We start from the raw sequence: 26,909 nt of genomic DNA on the forward strand, positions 1-26,909 counted from the left end.
GGATGCAGTGTGTTTTAATGAGCATTAATGGGAAGATGAAGCGACGGAGTGGTTTTGGAATTATCATTGCCAAAACCAGGGGGGCAGGGTTAATTTATGGGCCGAAAGCAAGTTGGGCTTAAAGCAGAAGGTTAAGAAGGCTTGTAAATCGGCTCCTGCGTGAGCATTTGGGCCACATGGGCCATGTATCTTTAGATTTAGTTCAAGATTAGAGATAGAGTCCGATCGGGACAAGATAGAATTAGATTGTTTCCCAAGTCTCCAGACTATAAATATGTACCCTATGTTATTCATGAAGAAGAACGTCATCACGTCTCGCAAACAACAACTCTCGGCGCATCGCCACCCCTAATCCTAGGGTTTCATCCAAGTAAGCGCCATGCTGCCCTGATCGCTTCTAGCGATCAGGGCAGTGTTGTTCTTGCTTTTACCTTGGTATTACTCGTACTGAAGTATTTTTGATGGCGAGTAATGCTAGTTATCCTGATGTTCGTAGCATGGCTTTTAGTAGATCCTTTGTGCTTTTGTTGCTAATTGTCTACGAATATCATGTTGTCTTTACGCGATCATGTCATCATCTTATACTAGCTCTTGTTGCATAGAGTTAGCTGCGTAAGGGCAACACTCTGCTTCTTTTTAATCTAATAGATCTAATCTGTTATGGTTTGTTCTTATTCTTAAGAGTTGGCGTAATATCTGCTAGGTTAGGCCTTGCAAACGGATTGGATGATCCGGTGACGTGTTAGATGCTTTGCTTTAGTCTTAACAGGGAATTGATCTGGGAATCGGCTCTTGCTAGTTCTTAGGCCTCTGTTTTGGGTTATGGTTTAGTTATCTGTTACATTCATTAGGCCCAATCACATGTAGGATGTTCCGATCTAACAGTGAAGCTTTTACCGTCGTGGATTAGATTAGTTAGATTTAATTGAAGTAGCTTTACAGTTATTTGCTTTATTCACCAATATCCAGATGCAAACAGATCCAATCTGACACCGGGACTCGATCGGCTCTTTAAAGCCGATGCAAGAGTCGTCCCGGGGAGCCGACCACGGCTTGGACTTATGTTTCCACGTGTTTGTGTATGCAGGCAAATCGTTACAAGCACGTTCGCACCTTCCTGATCGGGTATAGGTCAGGTGGCACGCCCGACATTCTCCGAAATCTCCGGGCGCGTGACGGAATTGCAGGCCGTCGACGAGGGAGCAGTGCCTGCCAGCGCTCCGGTGACCTCCCAGCTCTTCGTGTTGCCTGTCGCTACTCGCCGGAGGGTGATGGTGAAGGCCCTTTTGGTTGCCTTTTGGTTCTGTCAAACAATGTGGCTGCTTCATCTGAACTATTACTCTAGTTTCTGTACAATTGATGGCATCCTATGTATGCAGCAAATGGTCTGTCGTTGAACTTGGTTAACATTCTCTGCATCGTGGTAACTTGGTTATGTTTACTGACTTTGTGCGATCTGTTTTGTTTGTGAATTGAAGAATTGCTGATCATAAGACTTGGTTCGAATTTCAGAAAGTCCTCTTACATGGATTTGTCCACAGCAAGTCATGAGTCTAAAGTAAAATTACAACAGTCCTAAGCACACACTCTACGCTCACTTCTTCCAGTACGAAAACAACAGTCCTAAGCACACACTCTGCACGTACCTTCTTACATGAGTTCATGATACATAACATTACAACTTACATGAGTTTATCAGTTAACTTTACATGACTGCACTACTTAAGCCAAACCGAAATGGCAACTACAACCAGAGCCAGGATATTAACTACCAAGAGCACATCACTCCGAGTGTTGTTGTTTTTGTTGTGCTCACCCTTGTTTGCATTGGTATGCTTCAACCCCTCAACCTTGTGGGAGCTGCAGCTTTCATCATTTGACTCCCGCTGGACTCCATGTTGAGCGAGGAGAAATCTTTGGTAGGCATGCACAGCTTCTTCCATCGTTCCATATTTCTGATAGCTAGAATGGCGAAAGCCACTGACTTGTGCTTGGCAAGAGGTCCAATCAGAGTACACACCATGTCAACCAGTAGGGGGGGCTGGAGCCCCCTCAGCCCCCCTACTAGATCCGCCCCTGCTCGGAAGACAACATACCATGCCATTGCCCCTGTTCCCAATTGTACAATGACAAGTCAGAATACAAATGGCACCACATACCAAAACACAGCAGACATGCAAGAATCACACAACACGACAGAAAATAATAGCGACTTCATTTCAGCATACAAATCAGTTTATGCATGCTTCATGCATATGTTGCATACAACCTGGTGTTGTATGCACATATGCAAGGGACACCTGTGTTATGATTACAGAAATGAATAGGAGTCAATTGTCCAGTGGACCAATTCTTCTAGGCAACCTACTCCTCAATGGTACAATGAGTTGTATCCTTGAGAAGTTCACGGTTCCTAAACAAATCACATAACTGGAAAAATGGTGCCCTTGACATTCTCAGAAGTTCTACACACTGAGTGTCAGAAGATTGGTATATAAATCTCAGGTTGTGTTGGCGTTCTTCATATCTAGCAGACATTGGGGCATAGGTGATTGAGGGCCTAGACCTAGTCCTAAGCCTAACCAACATCCATGTGCAGAGAACAGCTACAACTGTAGCTCCCTTACGAATCATCTCGAGCCTCGCTTCAACGGGATCCATAACTAGAGGAGGACAGGAAATAAAATGAATCAGCAAACAAAACAAACAAAATTAGTGGTGCTGCTAATGAATTAATGCATCTTGTTCTTAAAATGTGCCACGAATCATCACAGACCACTACCGAGAACTAGAAAATCAAGTTTCGCAAACACTAAACAAGTCACAGATCCGCACACCAACAAACCATATCCACCCATGAACACGGTAGATCTACTCAAATCACATGAATCCAGACGTTCAAATCGAGGGGAAGTAGACGGACGAAAGCAAAACACACAAATCAGTAGAGCAGAGGAAGAGGGAGCTGGGGGCCGGAGGATATCAACATTACCGCCGGAGAGCTCGGGCCAAGCGGGGGTGCGAGCTCGGCGTCGGAGATCTGTGCGGGAGGAGAGCGGGAGAGAGGAGCGAGGAACGAACCCTAGGCGGCTGCCAATGAACAGTTCAACCAGGCGGTAACCCTAGCGGCGTGTTCCGGTTATATACGATGCCTCCCACCTGCACCCGTGGATCCACCACCAGGCCAAAGCGTCAGCAAGACGGAGCCAGGCTAAGCCCATGCGACCGAATCGGTCGCACCCACGAAGCCTGGCCAAGAGGCCCTTTTTGCATTAGTCAGCCCAGGCTATCTCCCATGTGCAGGTAACCAAACAGGCCCAGGGTGGCCTATTGGAGCCTGGTTTGCCCTTACACAGGCAACCAAACGCACCCTTATATGCAGGCTTCCCAACTGCCGTTTTCTGCCCAGGCCGTGCCACCTGATGATCATAAAAAAACTCGATCGGGGGGGTTGAAACGGTCCCCACCCGTGTTTCATTAAGAGAAAGCGACCGCCTCGGCTCTTAACCCGACCGAGAAACCCCCCGAACCCTGGCCCACCAGCGAGGGGGATTTTTTACCCCGCGGCATCGGAAATTCGCGTCCCCCAGGACTCGAACCCGCTCTGAATGTCAAAGTGCCACCTCATGATCATATCAGTAACGTCTCAATGAACACCTGTATCTTGGTAATGGCACTGGACTTGTCCTTGAATTCTCGAAATTCACTCAGAAAAACGAATTGATAAAGAGATGACTAAGGACAAGCATGTCAAGGGGCAAGAAACTAAGAAAGAAACAAATACAATCAAATACCACACAATCTCTCCCAATCATGAGGCAAGCAGTTCAGTAGGTATATTGCAATCAATGTTTCAAAAATACACTGTGCACTAAATCAGTTCCAGCAGAACGATCCTCTAACATATTAAAAAATACAATGTGCACCACATCACGTTTGTTGGCACTCCTGTTACGTCACTGCTGTCACTGCTCTGGAACTGCGTTGTGAAGGTCCAACACAAGGGTGTCCGCCCCACTTTGGGTCCAAGGCGAGAGGAGAGAGGGCATGTATGATTGTACGAACCAGCAAGCTCTGAACTCTAATGTGACCTCGTCAATTCATCTCTCTGATCCCCGATTCTTTGCTTCTTTCCACTGTTCTATCCATTACCATAACAATTGGTATTAGATTCATTCAATTCCGGACTATTTCAATCTACGAGTTGTATTGCATTGATTCCATTTTGCAAACAGATTTGGTTTGGTGATTCGAGTTCTCTTGGGAGAATTCATAGCCTGCAATTCTTATCCACTCGAAATATCAAAAACTTTGAATCAAATTCAAATAAATTCAAAATAATTTTATAAATAATTGATACAATTTTATTTGAAATTATATCTATTTCATCATGCATCACAAATACATATAACAACAAAGAAATAGTGCAACATATCATAAGATATTGCACATATTGTAAACAACGTATTCTGAGCAAATTTACAGTGAAATCTGATTTACGAGCAATCTTGGGCCAGTTTGGTGTGGGAATTGGGCCAGTTTGGGCTAGTTTGGTGCTGGAGCCGAATGGTGCTTTATATATATATATATTTTTAAAATAAAAATTTCAAAAATATATGTCCGTTTTGAAATATTTCAAAAATACCCCTGGTCGCACCCCCATAGGGCGACAGGCCTTAAGTGTAATTTTTTTTCTTCAAATTCGCAATGAGGTCCCTGGAAAAAAAAGGCCATATCGCCCCCCCAACGGGCGACAGGGGGGCCTGTCGCCCCCCCCCCCTCGGGTGACCGCTGGGCCCAGCCCACGGGCGCGGCAGGGGGCCTGTCGCCCCCCCCCCCCCCCCCCCCCCCCCCCGCGGGCGACAGGGGGGCCTGTCGCCCCCCCTCGGGAGACCAGGATATCCCCTCCTATAAAAGCTCCAACCCTCCCCTTCCCTCCTCATTTGAGCCCGAAAATTCCACAAAAAATCTAGAAAAAAAGAGAGTGAGGAGAAGGAAAGCGGCGAAGCCCTACCAGATTCAGCACTTGTGATCTGCAGGTTAGTACATTTAGTTTATATATTGTTATATTTAAGTACTACGTATTTAAATATGAGTAATTTATGTAGGGGTGAGTAATTTAATTTAATTAGTGCTATAGTAGAACCATTTAAGTAGGAGTTCAATGATACTTTAGTTTGTAGTTACGTAGTAGAAAATTAGTTCTACGCATTTATTATTACAATTGCAGTACTATTAGAGACGTGTTTATAAATTAATTATGATTTAGAATAGAATTTGGTATATGCAGTATAGAATTTGAGTGTCATCACGTAGTTATGAATACTTATACGTTGTAGTTGAATTTCATACTTAGTTTTTACGGATTATTGAATAAGGTAGTGAAGTAAAGAGCATAACTCGATAAGTATTATGTGATATACAGATATGTCGAGCAAGATGCAGTTTCAAGTATTTTATGGTAAATACAATGTTATGTATGGGCCAAATGGAGTAGATCTTTCTGCCTTTAAGCGCACATCTAGCGGCATAGATAAACCTCTGGAAAGGAGTTTTGGTTCCATATGTAAGTGGCTGCAGCGTGGGTTCCATGTTGATCCGTTGACACATGTGATCACTGTCCAGTCTCTTGTTAATTGGGAGGTAGAAAGTGAATTATGGGAATTGATGATGATACACAGCACTGATGACTGGCAGAAGTACATGCAAGCAGCTCTAGAGCGTGGGTGGCCTCTGGCCATTCTTGTTCAAATCCGGGAGAAGACACAAAATGAAATCCAACATTGTGCAGATCAAGGAACTCAGAGTATTCGAAGAGAGACCAATTATGTTGAGCCGTTCCCGTGTTAGGCCTCGTCGTCGTTCCCGTGTCCGTCGACCATACACGAGCCGACGTCGCAGTTCTTCCCAAGTGCAGGTAACGTACATATCTCTTTAAAATTACATCAAGTGTTCCTTAGGGTGAGGTGACTTCGACAGCTTGAGTCCAGAAGAGCCTGCCGCGCAAGGTGACCCCGATGTCTTGGGGTATTCACAGCTAGGAGGAGCACCACTTGGGATCTCTCAGCAGCAGACACCGCAGCCCCTTGCGCGTCCTGAGCGACAGGTGAGGTCTCCGGATGTTCTCACCTACTCCGAGGGTCATGTCCGTGCCCAGCAGAGGGCTAAGAGGGTCCGACGCCCTAGGGGTGGTTAGATGTATCTGATGTTTGTATCTCTGATGTTTATTTGTAATGAGATAGCTGTGGACCGCTTATTTGTATCCGATGTTTATGATTGTGGTAGTTTACTTGTCATTTGTTTCTATAGATACTATTGATGTGAACTTATTATGTTTGTGGGTTCCATAATGCTCGTGAAATAAGGGAAATTCTTGCGATTTTTTCCTGTGATTTAATGAAGGACAAGTTAGGTGCGGTAGGAGTTAGCGGCCGAGATCCTGCCGATGATGATGACGACTACACGCTCGAATAGCTCAAAATAGGAACCATAGTGTATCTAGCTGCGAGTACGAGATCACAGGTTGCCACTGCTCAGCACAGCGATCACGGGTTTCCCAGATGTGGCATTCTTTGCCCAGACATACGTGACCCAATAGCAGTGCCCTTCCACCATTTCAAAAAGTACGTAATTCGGCAGAGCTTCGCCGTTTTTCTTCTTCTCACCCCTTTCTTTTTTCCTGAATTTTTATGCTCAAATGACAAAGGGAATGGCGGCATATGGCAGGCTCAAATGACAAAGGGAATGGCGGCTAGAGAATATACAGGCCCCTGTCGCCCGAGGGGTGGGCGACAGGCCCCTGTCGCCCGTTGGGGGGGCGACAGGGCCTTTTTTTTCAGGGACCTCATTGCGAATTTGAAGAAAAAAAATTACACTTAAAACCTATCGCCCTATGGGGGCGACCGGGGGTATTTTTGAAATATTTCAAAACGGACATATATTTTTGAAATTTTTATTTTTAAAAAATATAAAAAAGAAAAAAGCGCAGCCGAATGTGGCTGGAAAAATTTAATCGGCATGTATTTTTCTTGCCCCACCATAATAGTGAAATTTCAGATTTCTCGCATGAACCTTGATGGGACACTATCCGGCCGTACCTGCATCACTAGCGGATTGGAGCTTCTTCTCTACATTTGTCACCAGCGAAAGCGAGACCTCATGATGCTCCTCGTCCTCCCTCGGATATCCCTGTGGAAACAAGAAACAGGGTCAGCTTCCAACAAATTGCCATAGTGAATTTTGTTAACAGGCTTTGATTTTCAAATTGATGCAAGAATTAAGATTGTTATTAAATATAGAATGTCAATCACTTAAGCGTTGTGAACTATTTTTTTGAAGCAAATGGCAGGAGCTCTACCTTTTAATTAAAAAGGAATAGAAGTTTTAAATACAAGAAAAGTTAGCCAAACTACCCCGGATGACTAACCTATCCAACTACCGCGGCACAGCACAACACTGCAATGAGTCATCGTTACCGAGCTGGTTAAAGAAGCCAGCAGCTCCGACTTTCCGAAACAAACCTTAAACAACCACACCGGGCGGACTGGCAAAAGATCGAGTTCACCTAGGTCATCGTGGCTGAGCTCAAACGCAGCGCAAAGAGCAGCTCCGATTTCCAACCGCGAACCAAGGCCCCACTCCGGTTGTGAACTATGCTGATTGTAGTGTTGTAAATTAAGATTACTAATTACTGTTAATTTGAGACCATATAACTAACATTGTAATGAGAGGATATCACAACCAAAGTACAAATGTTATTGGAAAGCCTTTATTGGGATGCATACACTTATACTGAAACGACATCAATAAAGTAAGGCAAGTACAACATTAGAATTTCCAAATTGACACAATAATCACTGTCCTATTGTCAATAAATATTTAATCATTTTAATCCATATTGAACCACATTAATCTCGATATACATCAATTTACAATCTCAAATCAAACTTCAGTTACAACAAAGTTGGCTTCTACTCTAAACCTCGGCTTATGACAATCATAAATGATCTAACTGTTGCAAGTAGGGGCGGATCTAAAGGGGGGCTAGGGGGATTAAGCCCCCCTACCTCCCCAAGATTCATAGATACCCCCATAAGCCTCCCTTTAATTTTGGCATGAAACAATGAAGAAGAAGATGTGAGGAAGAAGAAGAGAAGGGGAGAAAGAAGATAATAGATATGAGCCCCCTCTAAATATTGAGACTAGATTGGCCACTGGCAGGTAGCTGCAACTGTTGTAGGTGGCCAAACAAATGGAAAGTAAAATGAACTGGCACGTTGAATGTTTGTCTTGACAGCGGCGGCAGTGGAGTAGAAGCATGGGGGAATGTTAATCACATATCTTCCTCCGTCACAGTAGGAGCTGATGGTGGCACTAGCGGATACAAGATGACCACCAAGGCATCAAAGTACACAAATCGATCTCCACCACTAATAAACCTCTGAACGAAGAAATTGATTATCTGAAAAAGAAAATAAACTTGAAATATTTGGCTGTTCAGATCATTTATGTCACAAGCAAGACTGAAAGTTGTTGAGGGTCTGACTGAGTGTCCCAAATACATCCAGTGCCACTACTTAGAAAGGTTCATTCGGTTCAACAAGGCATACCTGGCTCTGCTCCCGAAGAAGGACCCTGCCTTGCACCCTAGCTAAGGATTACCGGCCAATCTCCCTACAAAACTGCATCATGAAGATCTGCACAAAAGGCACGACCTTCAGATTGCAACTGTGCTGTTCCCTCTCTAGTCCACTGTGACCAAATAAGTTCCTTGAAAGGGAGAAGCATAGCTGAAAACTTCATTTATGCTGCTGACATTGTGCAAGCATGCCATAAACAGGCCCCGGCCATAGCTCCTAAGCTTGATTTCAGAAAGGCCTTTGATTCAGTCAGCTGGCAAGATCTTGATGATATTTTGGTAGCCAAGGGTTTTTCCGAGTGTGCTCCGATCCCCAAACATCACAAAACTTTGCATTGACAACCTTGCATCAATATATTGTTTTTTTAACCGATGCATAAATATATGTTCAGGCCGGCACCTTGCCTGCCGTATTTTCTCATAAAAAAAGAAAGCTTCATTCACGAAATTATATATGGTACTGTCTTCACCATCGTGAATGATGCATTATCACAAACAGTTTTTTTTTTTTTGAAATGACCCAATTTGTGACAACCACACACGTGCAATAATCTTGAGGGTTTGATTCCAAATAAACCATCAGCGGTGCATTACAAATGACTATAAATATCTAAATGTTAGTGGTAACTCCAACAGTTTCCCATCTCACTTCCTTATCCTTGTTTTTTTTTTGAAAAAAGTGAAAAAAACATTCTCCAATAATTTCCTATTTCAATTTCTCATCTTCTAACAACCGGCAAATCCAGCTCTCCCGTGCCTAAAAATACGCATGCCATCGCACCTCCCGATCCCGTTTTTTGTCGCGAACTTCTTTCTGCGCCCAGGTGCCGCTCGCGCCGCACTTCTCCTTCACCGGCCGGGATCTCGGCCAGATGAGCCCCGCGAGCGCCGCGAAGGTCCGCTGCACCTGCAGGCTTCTTAATCCTGTCAGCGTCGGCGCTGACCCTGTCGGCTCCGGGGAGTAGCGCGACATCGTCGGGGAGATGGCGGCCTACCGGAAGGGCGAGGTGGCGTACGCCATGACGCTTGCGTGGACGGCCGTCTCGTGAGCTCGTGGCAGCTCTACACGATGGGCTTCATGGGGCTGGTCCTGGCACCAACGGGATCAGGCAGCAGGGGCATCGCCGCCTCCCCTTTTGGGCTTCCGCCCTCCGCACGGACCGCGACCTCACCCCGGGCGGCGCCGTGCGCAGGAACGCCAGCAGCAGGCACGCGGCGGCCGCAAGGCTCCCGGAGAAGGCCGCAGGCCCCTCCTGGCTCCTGCTCGAGGAGGAGGACATGTCCGTGGTGGTGGCGGCGGCCTCTACAGAAAGCGCTTCCCTTTCTCCGACGCTGCCAATCTCTACTTCCGGAGCTCTACGTCGTGCACTTCCGTGGCCGACTTTCTCGTCTCCTACGTCGCCTCCGCCGGCCGCGCGTGGGCGCTGCACTGGGGACACCACCTCGCCACATCCTTCCGGGACCTCGACGCTGAGCTCGCCGCCATGGTTGCCTGCGCAAGGGACATATAGTGCCGGCCACATTTTTTTATTGTTGGGGAAATAAAATGAGAAATTGTTGGAAATAGATATTTTTTTCTCTCCCCATATTTATTTGCGGAGTTGGCAAATATTAAATTTTAGAGAGAAAATATAAGGAACTCTTGTAGATGCTGGTAGTAGTTATTATCATCAATAGCTTTATAGACAAATAGTCAATTCCAGTCACTCTTGATCTGTACACAAAACCCATATATTAATAGTTTTTGTGGATGTGGTATCTTCGATGACAATGCAATGCAACTTTTAGTCCCATTCATGTGCTTCCACAGATTAGACTATTTTCGTCCCTTCCTAGCAGCTAGCTAGTCTGCTGAATTTCTGACGGCCGGCGTGCCTAACTCTATATGTATAGTATTATTATATATAGGTGTGCTATGATATGATTCTTTCACAGACTGTAGAGGAGCATTGTAACAGTAAAGCTCCAGGCTGGTTTGATCAATAATAATTAAGAGTAGTGAATAATCAATATATGATGCAACCGCCGCAGGTGGAGGCGGCGGAGGGACTGTCGGCGTCGTCACCGGCGCCGGCGGCGAAGCCAGGAGGGCTCCTCCGCTGCAACTCCCCACTGGCGCAGGTGTGCCTAATAGGCCTGGTATGCTTCTGCTTGCCCGGCATGTACAGCGCGCTCAACGGCCTTGGCGGCGGCGGGCAGGCGGACCACACCGTCGCCGATAACGCCAACACCGCCCTCTACGCCTGCTTCGCCGTCTTCGGCGTCCTCGGCGGCGCGATCCACAACCTCCTGGGCCCGCGCACGACGCTCTTCCTGGGCTCCCTCACCTACCCGCTCTACGTGGCATCCTTCCTCTACTACAACCACCGGCCCGGGTCCCAGGTGTTCCCCGTCATCGCCGGGGCGCTCCTCGGCGCCGGCGCCGGGTTCCTCTGGGCGGCGCAGGGCGCCATCATGACCTCCTACCCGCCGCCCAACCGCCGGGGCACCTACATCTCCCTCTTCTGGTGCCTCTTCAGCCTCGGCAGCGCCCTCGGCGGGCTCCTCCCCCTGTCGCTCAACTACCGCCGCGGGAGCAAGCAGGTCGCCGCCGCCGCCAGCGTCAACGACGGCACCTACATCGCCTTCATGGCCGTGATGTTCGTCGGCGTGGCGCTCACCCTCCTCTTCCTGCCGCCGCACAAGATCGTCCGCGACGACGGCAGCAGGCCGGCTACCGGGGACGCCACCCACTCCTCCTCCGCGGCCACCGAGGCCGGCGAGGTCCTCCGGCTCTTCGCCGACTGGAAGATGCTGCTGGTGGTCGTCCCGGCATGGGGCAACAATTTCGTCTACACCTACCAGTTCAACAACGTGAACGGCCTCCTCTTCACGCTCCGTACCAGGGGCCTCAACAACGTCGTCTACTGGGCAGCGCAGATGCTGGGCTCCCTCGGCCTCGGATGCCTCCTCGACTTCGGCTTCGCCAGCCGCAGGAAGAGGGGGCTCGTCGGCGTCGCCGTCTTCGCCGCGCTCGGCACCGCCGTCTGGGGAGGGGGATTCGCCAACCAGCTCAGGTACACGGACGGCGAGTGGCCCGACCTCATCGATTTCAAGGACGGCCGCCGCTACGCCGGGCCGTTCCTGCTCTACTGCAGCTACGGCCTGCTGGATGCCATGTTCCAGAGCCTCGTCTACTGGATCATCGGCGCACTCACAAACGACTCACGGGTCCTCAGCAGGTATTAATTAATTGTACACATCGCCTTTATTATTAATTTGTTTCATCTATCTACTGTATCGATCGATCTTGTATTCTTGTTCATGATCATGACTACTTCTACTTCATGTGTGTTTGCGGCCGGCGAAGGTATTCCGGGTTCTACAAGGGCGTGCAGAGTGCTGGAGCGGCTGTGTCATGGCAAGTCGACGTCCACAAGACGCCCCTGATGACGCAGCTGATTCTGAACTGGGGGCTCATCACTGTCAGCTACCCCTTGCTTGCCCTGCTGGTGCTCTTGGCTGTCAAGGACGAGGACGGTTCGGCATCATCCTCGATCGAGGACTGCAAGGATAACGAACCGCCAACCACCTTCCACTGATCCTGGATCAAAAACCTGTGAGTAGGGGTGGCCCTAGTGCTCACAATCCAACATTTTTTTTAGGAAAACCAGCAATTTATAATCCAACGTAGCCAAGGAGGCCTAATCTGCGAGCTGAAATCTTTGCAGTCGTCGAGCTTTTCTTCAGTTTCTATTTATTATGCTCCAAGATCTTGTAGTAAGGTAGCACATGCCCTTGCAGTTTTTGGTTGTAAGTGTCCTCAGGGGGCTGATCTCCTATGGGAGGGCGCACCGACTTCGGTCGAGGATTTGGTGGTCAGCGATCGTGCTGCATCCGAAAGTTAATGGAAAGCTCTTTTTCAAAAAAAAAAACCATAGCCCTTATATATTTTGAGCTCAAAATTGAATAAGATAAGAGCCGGGAGTTTTTAGAGTCCGACCTTTAGATTTTTTAGGCTAAAATTCAAGACTCTTTACCACCCCTACGTGTGTAGCAGATAGGATTCTCAGTCGTAGCCTAAAAGGGGGAGGGGGGGGGGGTGAATTTGCCAACTTAAAACCTTGACTTAAGGCTCCAACTAGTTTGCACATAAATTAAACTATTGTATACTATCTAGTTGTGCAACTACAGTTCAACTAGTGTGAAACCCTGATCCCAAAAGAGTTTTACAACCTATAGCCAATTCTAGCAAGATACTACTCTAAGAATGTAAAGTGACACAAGTTGCAATATGAATTGCGGAAACGTAAAGAGGGGATGAAAGAGGGGATGAGAGAAAGCAAACTCTTGACACAATGATGTATCATGTGGTATTAGTAAGAAAATGCCACCCCTAGTCCACGTTGTTGAAGCACTCAATCAAGAGTATTGCTTCTTGGACACTAAGTCTCTTTCAGGGACATCTTGACTTGTCACAAAGGCAATGCCATCAAAGCTTACCCAAGTTTCTGGTCACCTTGGCCAGATGTTCCACTAAGGAGCTTCTCCATAAAGGATGGGGTCTTCACGTACCCCGCACACAGTCGTCAACGCCGCTTCACACCAAGCCAGAGGGCCGAAGAAGTGCCGGAGAGCCACGAAGACTCCAAGGATAGCCGGCGCACCAAGATAAAAGTGTTGTTCACTCTAGAACCAGTGCATGAGGCAGCAATACCTTGCTCTCTCACTCACTTAATAAGAGTTAACCTATCACTAACACTCTTAAAGGTGTGCTAAGGACTAAAGATGCGATCACTAATCACATGGATGGCTTGGAGGTGTTCTTCAATGTGTATGAGACTTCTCTCGACTCTAGCAACTCCAAAATGGCCGGGGAAGGCATATAAATAGGCCACCACTCGAAGTAGCCATACTACAAGACATGATACCTTCTATAACGATTTTGTTATGTCACAAGTAGGAGTTGTTTTGTCGTGATCCATGATCCGTGATGATGTCTTCATGACGAAAAATGCATTGTCACAAAAGGTCTGTGTCTAAGCACCTTCTGTGACGAAACACTTAAAAAACATCATAAACTCAGTGACAAATACTTCATCGTCACAAACAATTATGATGATCCAAACTGTCATAATATCAAACCAAAAATGTCACAAACTATTTATCTGCGGAGTTGCCATGTGTCTGCTGACGTGGCAGAATGACATGGCATGTGACGTGGCAAATGACGCTCCCAGAATTTTGTCATGATTTGCTTTGTCATAGAATGAAATAATGTGGCATGTTACATGGCAGCTGATGTGGCATGTGACATGGCAGCTGACTTGGCAAAAAGGTTGTGACAACTTAGTTCGTCGTAAAATGTTTCGTGGCCTAATTAGGCCAACATAATTAATAGTTTTGATTTGCGCTACACACAATGGCAGTCCCGATTTATTTATAGGTTCAATCCTACACATTTTTACTGATCCATCTATAGAACAAGCCATCCATTTTTTAGCACCACTCTAAAATTTATCGGAGGCAATTGAGAAGAAATTAAGTTGTGGCCATAGCCCAATTTAAAACAAGCAATGAAAGGTTCAATCATCAAGTTGCAGGTCCATTAATCCATTCAACACAAGTACAGGTTCCATCATCAACAAAATCCCATGAAATAAAGAAACAAATTTAACCAGTAGCCAATGGTTTAAAGCAATGAATAAATATGGAACTCCTTTAACTCTAATCAAAGAAAGAAAATCGTTGAAGTTGCAGACCTAACCAAGTCCAAGTTCAAGTAGGTCACAAAAAGTAGCAAAGCCCCATTTGATGCACGACAGCACGAGAACCATGCTGACAAGCAGTCTCAGGGAGGAGGCACTTGGCCTTGGAAGGTTATCATTTGACGAAGGATCCCACTACAATCTTGGACTGTCTTTTTCAAACTCTCAATCTCTTCCGATTGCTTTGTCATTGCTGCCTCAGATTGTTGTGCCTGAGACTTTATGGTATCCTTCAACCTATCAACCTCTTGTTGTTGACTCAGATTCTTGTGCCAGCAACTTCAAGCTATCCATCTCCAGCTGGAGTTTAGCCTTTTCCTGCTTCTCCATCTCAAGCTGAGCTTGAAGTTCTTGCACCTTTGAAGACACGCCAACTCTGGTGCTTGACTTGGAGGAGGACGGAATACCTACATTTTGTAAGAATTTACTTGACTGCGGCAAGACTTCGGAAACAGCATTAGTAGAAGATTTGACATGTTGTCCATCATGTTCTGGTTCATCAACAATTACTTCCATATATTCCTAGCAAAATGAATACATCTCTGTCTTGCATATTGGACTCATGTTTATTATCACTAGGACTTTGCTGAGGATAGGGGAAAAAAAGGAAACAAGGACTTACAATTGCTTTCTTCACAGATTCAGTAAAACCAATTTTTCTACTACAATGCGTCTCCTTGAATAGATCCATTGCAGTAGGCTCGATATCTTTGTATTTATTTTGTTTTCTGAAATGATGTGAACAAAATTAGTAGTACCATATAACTCCTAAATTTAAAGGAAGTACTTGCACCCAAACATCATAACCCTATCGGATCAAAGGATGTCTACAAATATCACATTTGAAGCAAATAAAAAATTATTAAAATATCTACTAAAACCTGCATGATAGAATGGACAGAAAGTAGACATATCGTAGACAACTCTACTAATAACTGGATGCAAGGATGTGAATAATCAATCACAAATGAAGGACAATTTCTAAAGAAAATAGTTTATGTCAACAGCTTAGGATCTGGTTGGTCTGAAAGGTTAGTGAGTTTGCTCGTCTTTGTCAAAACATGCTAGTTTTTCTCTGAAAAGTGCAATGCTAGTTACTAGCTGTTATGCCTTTTTTGCGTACAACATCGGTTCAACCGGTCAATAATAGCTTCTGATATAGCTGTTGAGCTTCTGACAGGGTCTGCTGCTGACATAGATGCCGACGGTTAAACCGAGACATGGGTAGCAGTTTAACCGGTCACTCATGGCCTGCTTTATTCAGCCTTCATTTGCTGACTTATTCCGACACACCATCGGTTCAACCGGTGCTGAAGACACGGCTCCTGGGCACTTGACATGCTCTCTAGGCAATGCCAAGGTCAATGCACAGACACTTGTTTTTTGACCGTTGGTTAAACCGGTGCTATAGGAATTTCTTCACTTGATCTTCATCAGCACAGTCCAATGCACCGGTGCATTCTTTCTCTGTACCGTCGGTTTAACCGGCGCTTAATCTTGCTGGCACTTATCCAAATCGTCGCACCGGTCAATTGGACACATTTGATTATATCCATGGGACCTAGAAATTCTATAAATATGATCTCACAAACTTGTTAATCTCATTAATTATGTTGTCACACAATCATCAAATCACAAACAATGACCTAATGAGGCCATGTTTCTTACACAATGTCGCTGTAGAGCAGAAATCAGGCAAGTTCCAAGAATTTAGTACTGCTTAATTTGGTAAAATGTGATTGCTAATAATTTACTACTGCTGCTTTTGTGGGAATGGATCAAGCAGACAAAACTGCGTTCGGTTTGGAGATTAATTATATTATCCTCCGGCGCCCGATGTTCTCCTCTATCTTAGCTTGACCCGTGTCATTCAGATTTTGCCGGTTCTCATTCATGCAATTAATTAATAATTGCTTAAGTCGATTTTGTTACAACCTGTATGCATAAGCAAATAACATACAGTAGTATCCATGTTATATATGTTGTTATGATTTGGAGGAAATTTAATTAATTGATACAAATTGCTTGAGTTCCCCCCTACTACGTTAATCTCCTTGAGGTGCTACCGAGTCTCTTGTAACCACTAGACTATAAGACCTTTCACCGTTTAAGTTTATTTAGATCAATCAAAAAATAATCTTCCTCCCAAGTTATCCAATACTCATTTTCTTAAACATGCAAGATATTACTAATTTTTTTACCAAATTTGCTCATTTTTCCTATGGTGGACCAAAATTTGATTATCATAGATGACAATATGCATTGACTCGTTATTTAGATATTTTGCTTTGCAATCCGGATGCCAATTTAAACACAATTTTCCATAATTTCTTTATTCTACAAGTGAAATATTAGTTAATTTGACCCTTTTTATGTACTTAGCTTTTGATACAAATAACAGTGAAACTATCATCACTTATTATTTTATCTTGAATTGAGCTATCTATGAGTTGTATGCGACAATTTAAGGACAGCCTTTTCTTACCAATTCTTATAAAATTCAAACTGTTAATTGTCTTTAGTTTTAAATCTGAATGTAACTAGGAATTGATTATATTTGCTATGTATATTCTTTGATTTAAATCAAATATAGACCATTACATTATATAATTAATCTAACTAGTAGATCATTTTACTTTTTCTAATTAACGTTGTAATTTCGAGGCTCTAAGTGGATTAACATGGTCCCCAAAAGTAGCCATGTCATTAATTAACTCTTGCTTCGCCGGCCCGGCCCAGCCCAATTTGCTGTCCCTACGTAGCTAGCTATGGCAGCCCCAACCCAATGGCCAAACCTCAATTGCTAGTTTTTTTCCACGGTATGCTAGTGATGCTCAAAAAATTTGGTTAAAGGAAAATAAGCATCAAGCCAAAATTCAAACCCGTGAAAAGTCCACAGTTTTGGAGGCCACAATCCAGTGGGCCTTAGGTGCACAATGACTCTGAGCCACCACCACTTGCCTCCCGAATCTGTCGCGTGGTGATGAGCTGCCCATTGTCATTAGGGGTGTATATTAGTGATCTTTAGATGCACCTCCAACTCTCTTTAGTTTAAAGATTTGTGTTACTTGTCCAAAATAGGATCTTAATTTAAAACTTCAGCACAAATATTTGAACTAAAAAGATTTGGAGATGCATCGAAGGAGGGTCACCAATTTACACAATGCAACTAAGTGTCACGGACCTTCTTCCGCAAGCTATCCCGCATATTTTGCCTCCCCATACTCAAAGAGCGAGACCTCTGCGAGATACGTCTTCCGATCCACCACTTTGAGAAATTGAGCGGGTCATGTTTCTTTAGCCAGTATATATGCTTGCTGGCGTTGCTTTTGGCACAAAGTTGCAGCTAAAGTAAGGCATCGGTTGTCTCCATGTCTGGCAAGGTAGTGTCCAATATAATGATCGTTTTTTTATAACATTATAATGATCGTTAGGTAAAGCCTGTTCGTTAAGAGATGCGCGGGAAGGCCGATCAAAGCGGCTGTCTGTCTCTTGTGCCGCAAAAAAAAATGCTTGTTCTCCATCTTCCATGTGTTACTTCATCGACGTTTTCCCCAAATCTCACCTAGACAATGCAATTCAGGTTGTTTAATTTGGAGCGGATGCGGACGTGAAACAGAGCTGTAGATGGACCGATATAGGCCTTCCAGTCCAGGCTTCCTTTGTAATAATCGGTGGTTTGTAAACTTCATATTATATCGATAAATACCAATCCTATTTCCTCAAAAAAATACCATAAGTCTATTTTCATCTTCACAAACATTGATTCAGACATCCACCTTAGGCTACTTCGTCTCCTACCTAGGAATCTAGGATTTGCCTCTCCCTGACTCCCCCACATAAGCTCCTTGTTTCTGACTGCAGGCAGCCACAATTTTTTTTTTGAAGCAACAGGAGGAGTTCAAGACTCCTACTGAATATATATATATATTAAAACAAAGGGAAAAAGTCTTTACAACGCGAACTTCAGGAAACAAAGAAAGAAAGAAAAAAATCAAAACTAAAACTAGGCTCAACCAAAGGAACTTATCCATTCTTCTAACTGTGGTTTGTGTTTCGCCTTGACTCGATGCATAAGCAACGCGAGTTCTTTTTTGAAAGTAGCCCGGCACTGCCCCAATGACGGTTGAATTCCTTGAAATATCAGTTCATTTCTTGCTGTCCATATGGTCCAACATAACAAGATGATTAAACTCATGAACATGGGTGAGCTGATTTTAGCCTTGATGCTTTCTATGTTTCCAAAAAATGAATCTGAATCCACCGGAGTTACTTGCAACATATTCCAGCAAGTTAAAGCTAGCGGGCATTGGAAGAACAGATGTTGCGAGGTTTCCTCAATGCCGTTATTACAAATAGCACAATCATACGATGGTAGAACCATATTCTTCCTTCTGAGAATATTTCGAGTACTTAATCTGTCCACAATTAGAAGCTAGAAGAAGACCTTGTGCTTGTTTTGACAGCAAGATTTCCATAGCCACTTGAACTTCCTTTAACCAGTATCTTTCCGCTTCTGTTTGGCACACCAAACTCATCCAGAGTGGGCTGCCGGTTCTTATACAGAGATATTTTTTTGACCCGAAAACCGTGGGGAACAAGACCCCCCGGCAACATATATTAGAAAACCAGAGTACAAAAGTTTTAAAGAAACACTTACAAGGAAGATCTAATCAGGAGAGAGCTATACAGGAACTTTATACCGCAAGAGCAAAATGAGATTGAAACCAAGAAAGGAACTAACAAACTACCAAACTGAGAGGACTACAAGGAATCAAGCCAGGAGTGGATGCTTGATGCCATGCCGTTTTGATCTTTTGAAGATGGTGTGTAACTTCTCTTCTGAAAGAAACTTTCCACGCCACCACACTGGGAATCTTTCCATCAAAAATAATTATATAGAGATCTTTTATGTTACACAATACTGGTCCATACTAATATGTGTAACAGTTAGTATCCAACGGCTCAGATTAACTGTATACTACTGAAAAGTTAAACACTAGTATAGCTAGTATATGTGAGTAGTATAGGTCACTACTAGAAAACTGGACATTCATCCATTGCTGCCTACACCAACAAGAACATTCGTAAGACCATGCGACAAACGGCGATAATGCAGTTGGTTCAGGAGATGAGCTGCCAGTTAATCCACTACGTAAATGTCAAGACAATGAATTGTTGATTTGTGCAGGGACAAGAGGCCGAGGATGGGCTGGGATGCCGGCAGCCGATGGCCAGTCAGAAGAGGCCGAGGATGGACGCTGCCCCTCGCGGGAGGGCAAGACACGCGAGACTTCGAGAGGCACGCGACTTAAAGGAGAAAATAACGGACACGCGCGGGCATACAAGAAATAAGGAGGAAGTTAGGATTTTTTTCACAACATATGGGATGCTTGGGGCCGGGTCGCTGGATCGCAGGATATGCTGTGGCCCACCCGGCATACCCTGTAGATCTGCCTCTACATAGACCGCGCCTGCACATATTACTCGTGAAATGAGCGTGTGTGGGTTGGGGTGGGGGGGGGGAGGGGGTTTCACCCAACAATTCCGGTCGGTGTTAGTTATAGACTGGTACTAATTAAGCGGCACCTGTAGTATTGACCAAACAGTAGCCGCCTTGTATTAAAGAAGGATTACTTACTGGTACTAAAGTTCTCTAGCTGTATGTAGACTAACGGTATCATGAGAAAAAATACTAATGATGTTAGGATTTATTTTATTTGGAATTCTAATCCCATATCTTCATTTTCATTTATAACTGAAAAATAATGACAAAATTATTCTTACTAATAAATTGTTAGATCTCTGCTAGGCTATACTAAGTGGTGGTGTTGTGCAGTACTATATCATTTTTCGAGGCGGGCAAAAGGCATTAAGCGATACAATTTTTGCAACCACCTCGGACCGATGATTACGATTAATCGTGACATTAACCCAGGTGGTTTCTTGTCTGCCTCGGTGAGTAGAATTAAAAAAAAGAAAAAAAAAAACCCAATTGAAAAGGCTCGGCGAGCCCATCCACAGGCTCGGTGAGCCCATCTTTCACGCCACCGTTGTGTCTGCCCGCTGGAGGAGGCCATTGCTCACCGAATCCACCCGCGGCTTGCCCAATCTGGCCACCACGGGCGTGGATCCGGCCTCCAGCGATGGATCAGGCCACCACGCCGCGTATCCGGTCCGTCGGCGGCGAATCCGTGGTGGCCTCTCATTGTCCTCGCGCCATAGCCGGAGGAACTCCACGCCGCCCACTGGAGGAGCCTTGACCTGCGCTCTGGAGAAGAGGAGAGGGTGGGGTCGGGGTTGCCGCCACGCCGCCGTCGGGGCGCGTGACCTCGCCATCAATCCTCCCCGAGCACGGCAAGGCCCGCCGGCGCCCTAGCTTCCTCTCTCCCTCCGTGAGCGCGGCAAGGCCCGCCGGTGCCCTGGCTTCCTCCCACCCTCCGTGAGCGCGGCAAGGCCCGCCGGTGCCCTGGCTTCCTCCCACCCTCCGTGAGCGCGGCAAGGCCCGCCGGCACCCTGGCACGTCTCCGTGCCGAGCGGCTGGAGCCACATCCCCGAGAAGTACCGCATGGGCCGGGAGGGAGGGAGGAGAGAGCAAGTAGAGGAGAGGGCTGCGGGGTGGCTACGGGGGTGAAGGAGAGGGTTGAGTCCCCAAACTTGTCTCCAGATTTCGGTTGGGTCCCTAAACTCTCAAATTGTACATTTGAGTCCCTAAACTCTGTTAAGTGTTCCATTTGAGGTCCCAAACGCGTCACGCAAGCATCTGAAGCCGACATGGCCAGCCATGTGGCGCCACGGTGGCAATTATTTGCAAAAAAACTTGCATAGACTTGTCTTATCCTATTTACTTCTTTCCTCCTCCCTCTCCAATCTTCTCTCCTCTAGCTCACGCCGAGCCGAGCTCCCTCCACGCTGGTCGTGCCGGCCCCACGGCCCCGCCTTGCCCGCGGCAGTCGTGGTGGTTGTGCCGGCCGCCACCGCACCTTCTCCCCCATTTGCAAGTCAGCCCGTTCATAGCCGTCGACTTGCTGCTCCCCCTGCTCTTCCCAGTGCAGGCATTCGCCTACTTCTTGAGAACGCTCTATCCTCCACTCAATGCCTGTGCCACACTTAGCTTTCCTCCTTGATGTAGTCCGGGTTGGCTAACGTGGCTCCGGCCGCGAGCACAGAGTTGTGGAGCACGAGCTCTCCCCTTGCTCCATGGGCCGCACGCCGTCCGTCGACCGCCACCGGCGTGTGATCCCAAGCAAGGTCCTCCCTTTGCCCCCATGGTCACGGCATGCGCCCCCGTAGCAGGATGTCAGGACTCATGCTTTGTTCGAGTCGTGCAGAGAAGAGGGGAGAGGGAGAGGGATAGGAAGAGGGAGGGGAATAGCGCCAGGGAGAGAGGAGCACTGGCTCGAGGCGGCTGCGCCCCCGGTGGTGGCGCCCCCGCCAAATCAAACTCCATCGCCATCGGAAGGCACCGCCGCCACCAAATCAAGCAGCAAAATCGATAGAGAAATCAGTGAAATCGCGCTCAAATCGAAGGAGGTGGAACAGGGGATAAAATAATAAGGTGGTGGATGCGGAGAAGATGACGAGCTCCACGCTGGTCGTGACAGCCCGCCACCGGACCACACTGCAGATCGAGTTTCGGGGTGTTCGATGGCAAGGCGGCGGTGCCCCGTGGCCAACCCCGATGCGGTGCTCGATGTACTACTGCTCAAAGCCGACCGGTGCTTCGACTCGCTCTGGCGCGCCGGGTGTAGCTCCTAGGCATGGACGCGCTCGGGCTCGACTGCCGCCGCTGCAAGGAGCGGCCGCAGCCCGCCGTGAGGATACCGCCATCAAGGTAGATCGGCTCGTGCAGTCGGTGGCAACTGGCTTGGCGCGGCGTCGGCCGTGGGCAAGGCGCGGGGCGGCCGGCATGGACCAGCGCGGAGGGTGCTTGGCTCGGACCAAGCTAGAGAGATTGGAGAGGGATTGAGAAAAGGATCAAATGGGAGAAGACAAAAATATGCAGGGGTATTTTTGCAAATATTTGCCACCGTGGTGCCATATGGCATGCCACGTCAGCTTCAGACGCTTGCATGGCGCGTTTGGGACTTGAGATGAAACAATTACCAGAGTTTAGGGACCCATATGCATAATTTGAGAGTTCAGAGACCCAACCGAAATCTCGGGACAAGTTTGGGGACCTGAGATGCCATTTACTCTTGCTTGTATATGCCGGAGGTTATAGTGGGCTGGCGGCTATGTGTAGGCTGGGCGTTTGGGCCTGATTTACCGAGACGATTGTATTATAATGCCTGCCTTAGTTAATGATTTTGCGAAGCGGTTGTTTATAAACATCTCGGTAAATAAAAAGTGACCGACTTGGTTAATGCCTACCATTAATCGAGGCGGTTAAAATCTTTACCCGCCTCGGAAGTATTAAAAAAAGGTTGCAGTAAATTATATATATTTTATAGTAGTGTTGTTTACTACAATAAATCCGCTCTCCTCTTCATTCCCAAGACGGTTCCAGATGCTCTCAGTCACCATCGCTGGTCCTTGATTTAATTTGGACCGCTGAGAAAGGGCAGGCCGCGATCTCAGGCAGGTGCTACCTCAGCGCGGCTCTGGCCGCAACCGTACCGTACGGCGTATCTGATAACGTGTAGCCTGCTCGCCGCCCGGGTTGTTTCTGTTGATGATGCATGGCTAGCTTAGCTACTCCTAGCTCTAGCAGGCGTCCCCGGCCGACCACATGCACCTCAGGCACAGGGATTTTTAATTCCTCTCCGTCCAAAGGCGAGGCGAGGCCAGCTGGCAGCTAGCCTACCGGCCAGTACTAGGATACAATTACCTGATCAGTGTAGTCGCAGCAAGTCAGGAAGTCGGGCAGGTCCGATCTTGGGAAGGCACCTCCCATCACTCATCATCGATCTTTGCCATTTGCCGCCCACGCCTGCGGACGAGATCATCGGAGCCAAGCCTTTTTATAAGGACGCACTGATCGAGCTCAGGTTCCCATCATCGATCGCTTCATCAGTAGTTCTTCCCGCGGAGCTAGCTAGCTGTCCATGGAAGCTCCGGCGGCGGAGAGCAGCAACAATCCTAATACCAATAATGGCGGTGGTGCTGAAGATGAGGGCGACGCCGGTGGCCGCTTCTCCTGGCGGCTGGTCTGGCTCTTGGCCGTCCGGTCCGCAGCAGAGAAGGTGGCCCAGATCGCGAGGGACGACCCCAGGCGGGTGGCGCACTCGCTCAAGGTCGGGCTGGCTCTCACGCTCGTCTCCGTGGTCTACTACGTCACGCCGCTCTTCAACGGCTTCGGCGGCTCCGCCATGTGGGCCGTGCTCACGGTCGTCATCGTCATGGAGTTCACCGTTGGTGCGACGCTGAGTAAAGGCCTGAACCGAGCTCTGGCGACGCTGGTGGCCAGCTCCCTCGTCATCGGAGCTCATGAGGTAGCCAGCCTCGTCGTCCCGAGTGAGAAGGCAGAGTCCATACTACTCGTCGTCTTCGTCTTCTTTGTAGGTAATTATTCCATGGTCACTACAACATCAGCAATTAATGTTGCATGCTTATCAACCTTGATGGTATGGCCGGTGCGGCGCTGCAGCGTCGGCAGCGACCTTCTCACGGTTCATCCCGGAGATCAAGGCGAGGTTCGACTACGGTGTCAGTATATTCATACTCACCTTCAGCCTCGTCGCCGTCTCCAGCTGCCGCGTCGAGGAGCTCATGCCCCTCGCGCTCCAGCGCACCACCACCATCTTGGCCGGCGTCGCCATCTGCCTCTGCACCACAATCTTGATCTGCCCGGTCTGGGCCGGCGAGGACCTGCACAAGCTCGCAGCCAACAACCTGGACAAGCTGGCCGAGTTCCTCGAAGGTACGATGCATTATTTATCAGACTAAACAAGATGGCTTCAAACTAATTTTTTATATTATCTCACTCTAAAGCAAATAATTAACACTCATTTTGAACCATCCAGAGAATATGTAGTATATACCTTATTTGCGGACCGAATGAGCATGGATATTTTTGAGAAAGGTGACTAAGGATAACTGAAATGCGCTAACCAGCTCAGCTAGCATCAGAGTGGGACAGCTCTGATTTATGTGCACGTGGATGAGAGAGAGAGAGTACTGTTTGCATTATTGGCGGATTTGTTCCCCTGGATGGTCACCACATGTCACCATGACAGATGGAGTAAATGCAGGAAGAGAGAAATGGTGGATTCCATGGCTTGTTGTTCCAGTGGCGGAGCTAGAATTAAAATCTACCTATGGCGGAGACGCGAAGCAGTGAAGGGCAGAGAACCGCGAAGGCAGCCGAGGGCGACTAACCAACGGGCGATGACAACATGTACGCCAATTTTTGGCAGTTCTGCTTCGGGAAAATGGGTTGGTCATGGACTTACAGCTCAAAAGTCTAAATGTTTTATCTTCTTCTTCCTCCAGTTTCCAACCTAACAGACCTCTGTTTTCATGACGGTTGAGAAGTGGTTCGGGGAGATTCGTCGGCTACTAAGTGTGGCGGCAGCCATGGCTAGCCATTGTAGGTGGCTCCGCCATTGGCTTGTTCTTTTCCTACTTATTATTACATAATATATGATGGTGTGAATCTCGGTGGAAGTTGAACTCAAGCACGTTGAGGATGAGCGTAGTGGGAGTGGAATGATCTTTCTAAGTTGGAAAAATAATTACGTGGTAGTAGGATGAGAAATTAATTATAGTTAGCAACTGTAAATTGTCTTGAGAAAATATAGAAACTAGAACAGATCTGAGTTGGATTGGAGTGGCTACAACGATCCAACATATATATGTATGTGCCGAAAGTTCCTTTTAGATAACAGATCCCTCTTTTTAATAATGTATGCAGGAATGGAAACTGAATGCTTTGGAGAGAATGCTAGAAGCGAGAATCTGGAGGGCAAGGATTTCCTTCACGCGTACAAGAGGGTCCTCAGCTCCAAGGAGAAAGAGGACTCTTTGGTAAGCTCCTCTCACTTAGCAGAATGTGCACTTTATATAAGTTGAATACCGGAGCTCCTATTGCACATTTGCACGGCAATATATATTCCACCAATAATAAATACAACTGCAAACATCGCAGTGCACAGTTGCCAAGTGGGAACCTATGCATGGCAAATTCCGCTTCCGCCACCCATGGAGTAAATACCAGAAACTTGGCAGTCTTTGCCGCCAATGTGCTTCTAAAATGGAGGCTCTTGCTTCCTATGTCGTCATCCTGACAAAATCTCAGGTAATTGCTAATGCCCGCAGTTCATAATCAAAAGACTATGGGACCAAGTTTGATGATCGACAACCTTTTATTTCCTGATAATATATAGTATCCCGAAGCCAGTCCAGAGCTATGCTTGAAGGTTCGGACAACATGCGGTCAAATGAGCTTGCACTCTGCTTGGGCTCTCAGAGAACTCTCATCAGCAGTTAGGTCAATGACTACACCATCTTCAGCAAACAATGACTTGTCTGCAGCCATGAAAGTGGCAAATAGCTGCGGAAATGAATTACTGGAAGATGCGGCACTATTGCAAGTGATGCATATAGCAGTTGTTGGATCCCTTCTATCAGACTTGGTCATGCAGGTAAACAAAATAACAGAATCAGTTCACAACCTAGCACGACTTGCACGCTTCAAAGACCCGGAAAAGACAGGAAATGATGTAGTTATCAATGTAAAAACTTGATAAACAGATGTTCTTATTATGTGATACAAATATGAGCATAATGACTTTTACAATTTGTTTTTCGCACTGGCACATGATTGTGACCTCAGGCCTGCCATTTGAGTTGATAGGTCTACAACAGAATCAGTTGATGAAGCGAAGCAACAAAGTAAACATGTAGGTTTATTCACCCGCACCAACTTGACGAGATGGTTCTCCCGAAGGCAATTCGTTGTATTTATTACCATAATAATATTGAGTTGAAGTCCACTTGAAGACATATAAGATGTCTTGGAAGTCTTTTGGTAGTCTTTTTTTTTTTTTGAGTGGAAGTCTTTTTTTTTTCACAGTCACGGGGAAGCATCCCCACCTGAATTTCAATGATAGGGCTTTTGGCAGCCAAAATCCACAATACATTCTTAGAGTTTACAGCTAAAAACTATCACAACACACAAGAGGGAGAAGGTACAACACACCACAAAGCTACAAGGTCATGGATTGCTCCTCTAAAAAAAACAGAGGCATGTCATCTCCGAAGTAGCTACACACTAGTGATCTCAATTCCACGAGCGTCCGTAAAGCTCAAAGTCGAAATCTGACAGATGACAGCCGTGACTTGCATCATCTATGAGGCATATCCAGGATCCAAAATGACGAGACGCCAACGCCTTTTGAGGGGAGGAAACCTCTAAGGGTGAGAGTCGACGAGAGGACAACAAGGAGATCCAAGAGAGGGGGTCATAATCTCCGACCCGGCATTTAATGAGATGATGCAATCAAGAAGCATGGACGACCAGGAGGTATAGAGACTCATAGAAGACATTCACTAGCTACTGGCTTATGCAACCATCAGAGGGG

General features: G+C 46.6%; 2 protein-coding genes across 4 annotated transcripts; both read left to right on the forward strand.

Annotated features, from left to right (window-relative positions):
* Window positions 1-9,378: 9,378 nt before the first annotated feature.
* On the forward strand, window positions 9,379-19,861 carry LOC120682572 (UNC93-like protein 1). Of its 3 annotated transcripts, none has more exons than XM_039964533.1 (3): window positions 9,379-11,859; window positions 11,988-12,236; window positions 19,577-19,861. In XM_039964533.1, exons 1-2 carry the CDS (start codon window positions 10,652-10,654, stop codon window positions 12,217-12,219), a joined length of 1,440 nt encoding a protein of 479 aa, XP_039820467.1. In that variant the 5' UTR covers window positions 9,379-10,651; the 3' UTR covers window positions 12,220-12,236; window positions 19,577-19,861. The 3 variants fall into 3 exon arrangements, with proteins under 3 accessions (XP_039820467.1, XP_039820465.1, XP_039820466.1); XM_039964531.1 differs by lacking the exon at window positions 19,577-19,861 and adding an exon at window positions 14,662-14,939; XM_039964532.1 differs by lacking the exon at window positions 19,577-19,861 and adding an exon at window positions 13,146-13,557.
* A 3,564-nt stretch (window positions 19,862-23,425) lies between these two features.
* On the forward strand, window positions 23,426-26,327 carry LOC120680478 (aluminum-activated malate transporter 1-like). Its single transcript, XM_039961971.1, has 5 exons — window positions 23,426-23,889; window positions 23,975-24,247; window positions 25,241-25,353; window positions 25,475-25,624; window positions 25,713-26,327. Exons 1-5 carry the CDS (start codon window positions 23,433-23,435, stop codon window positions 26,070-26,072), a joined length of 1,353 nt encoding a protein of 450 aa, XP_039817905.1. The 5' UTR covers window positions 23,426-23,432; the 3' UTR covers window positions 26,073-26,327.
* The last annotated feature ends 582 nt before the right edge of the window (window positions 26,328-26,909 follow it).

The sequence above is a fragment of the Panicum virgatum genome, chromosome 7N, assembly GCF_016808335.1.
Source record: "Panicum virgatum strain AP13 chromosome 7N, P.virgatum_v5, whole genome shotgun sequence".
In the NCBI taxonomy this organism is placed as follows: Eukaryota; Viridiplantae; Streptophyta; class Magnoliopsida; order Poales; family Poaceae; genus Panicum; species Panicum virgatum.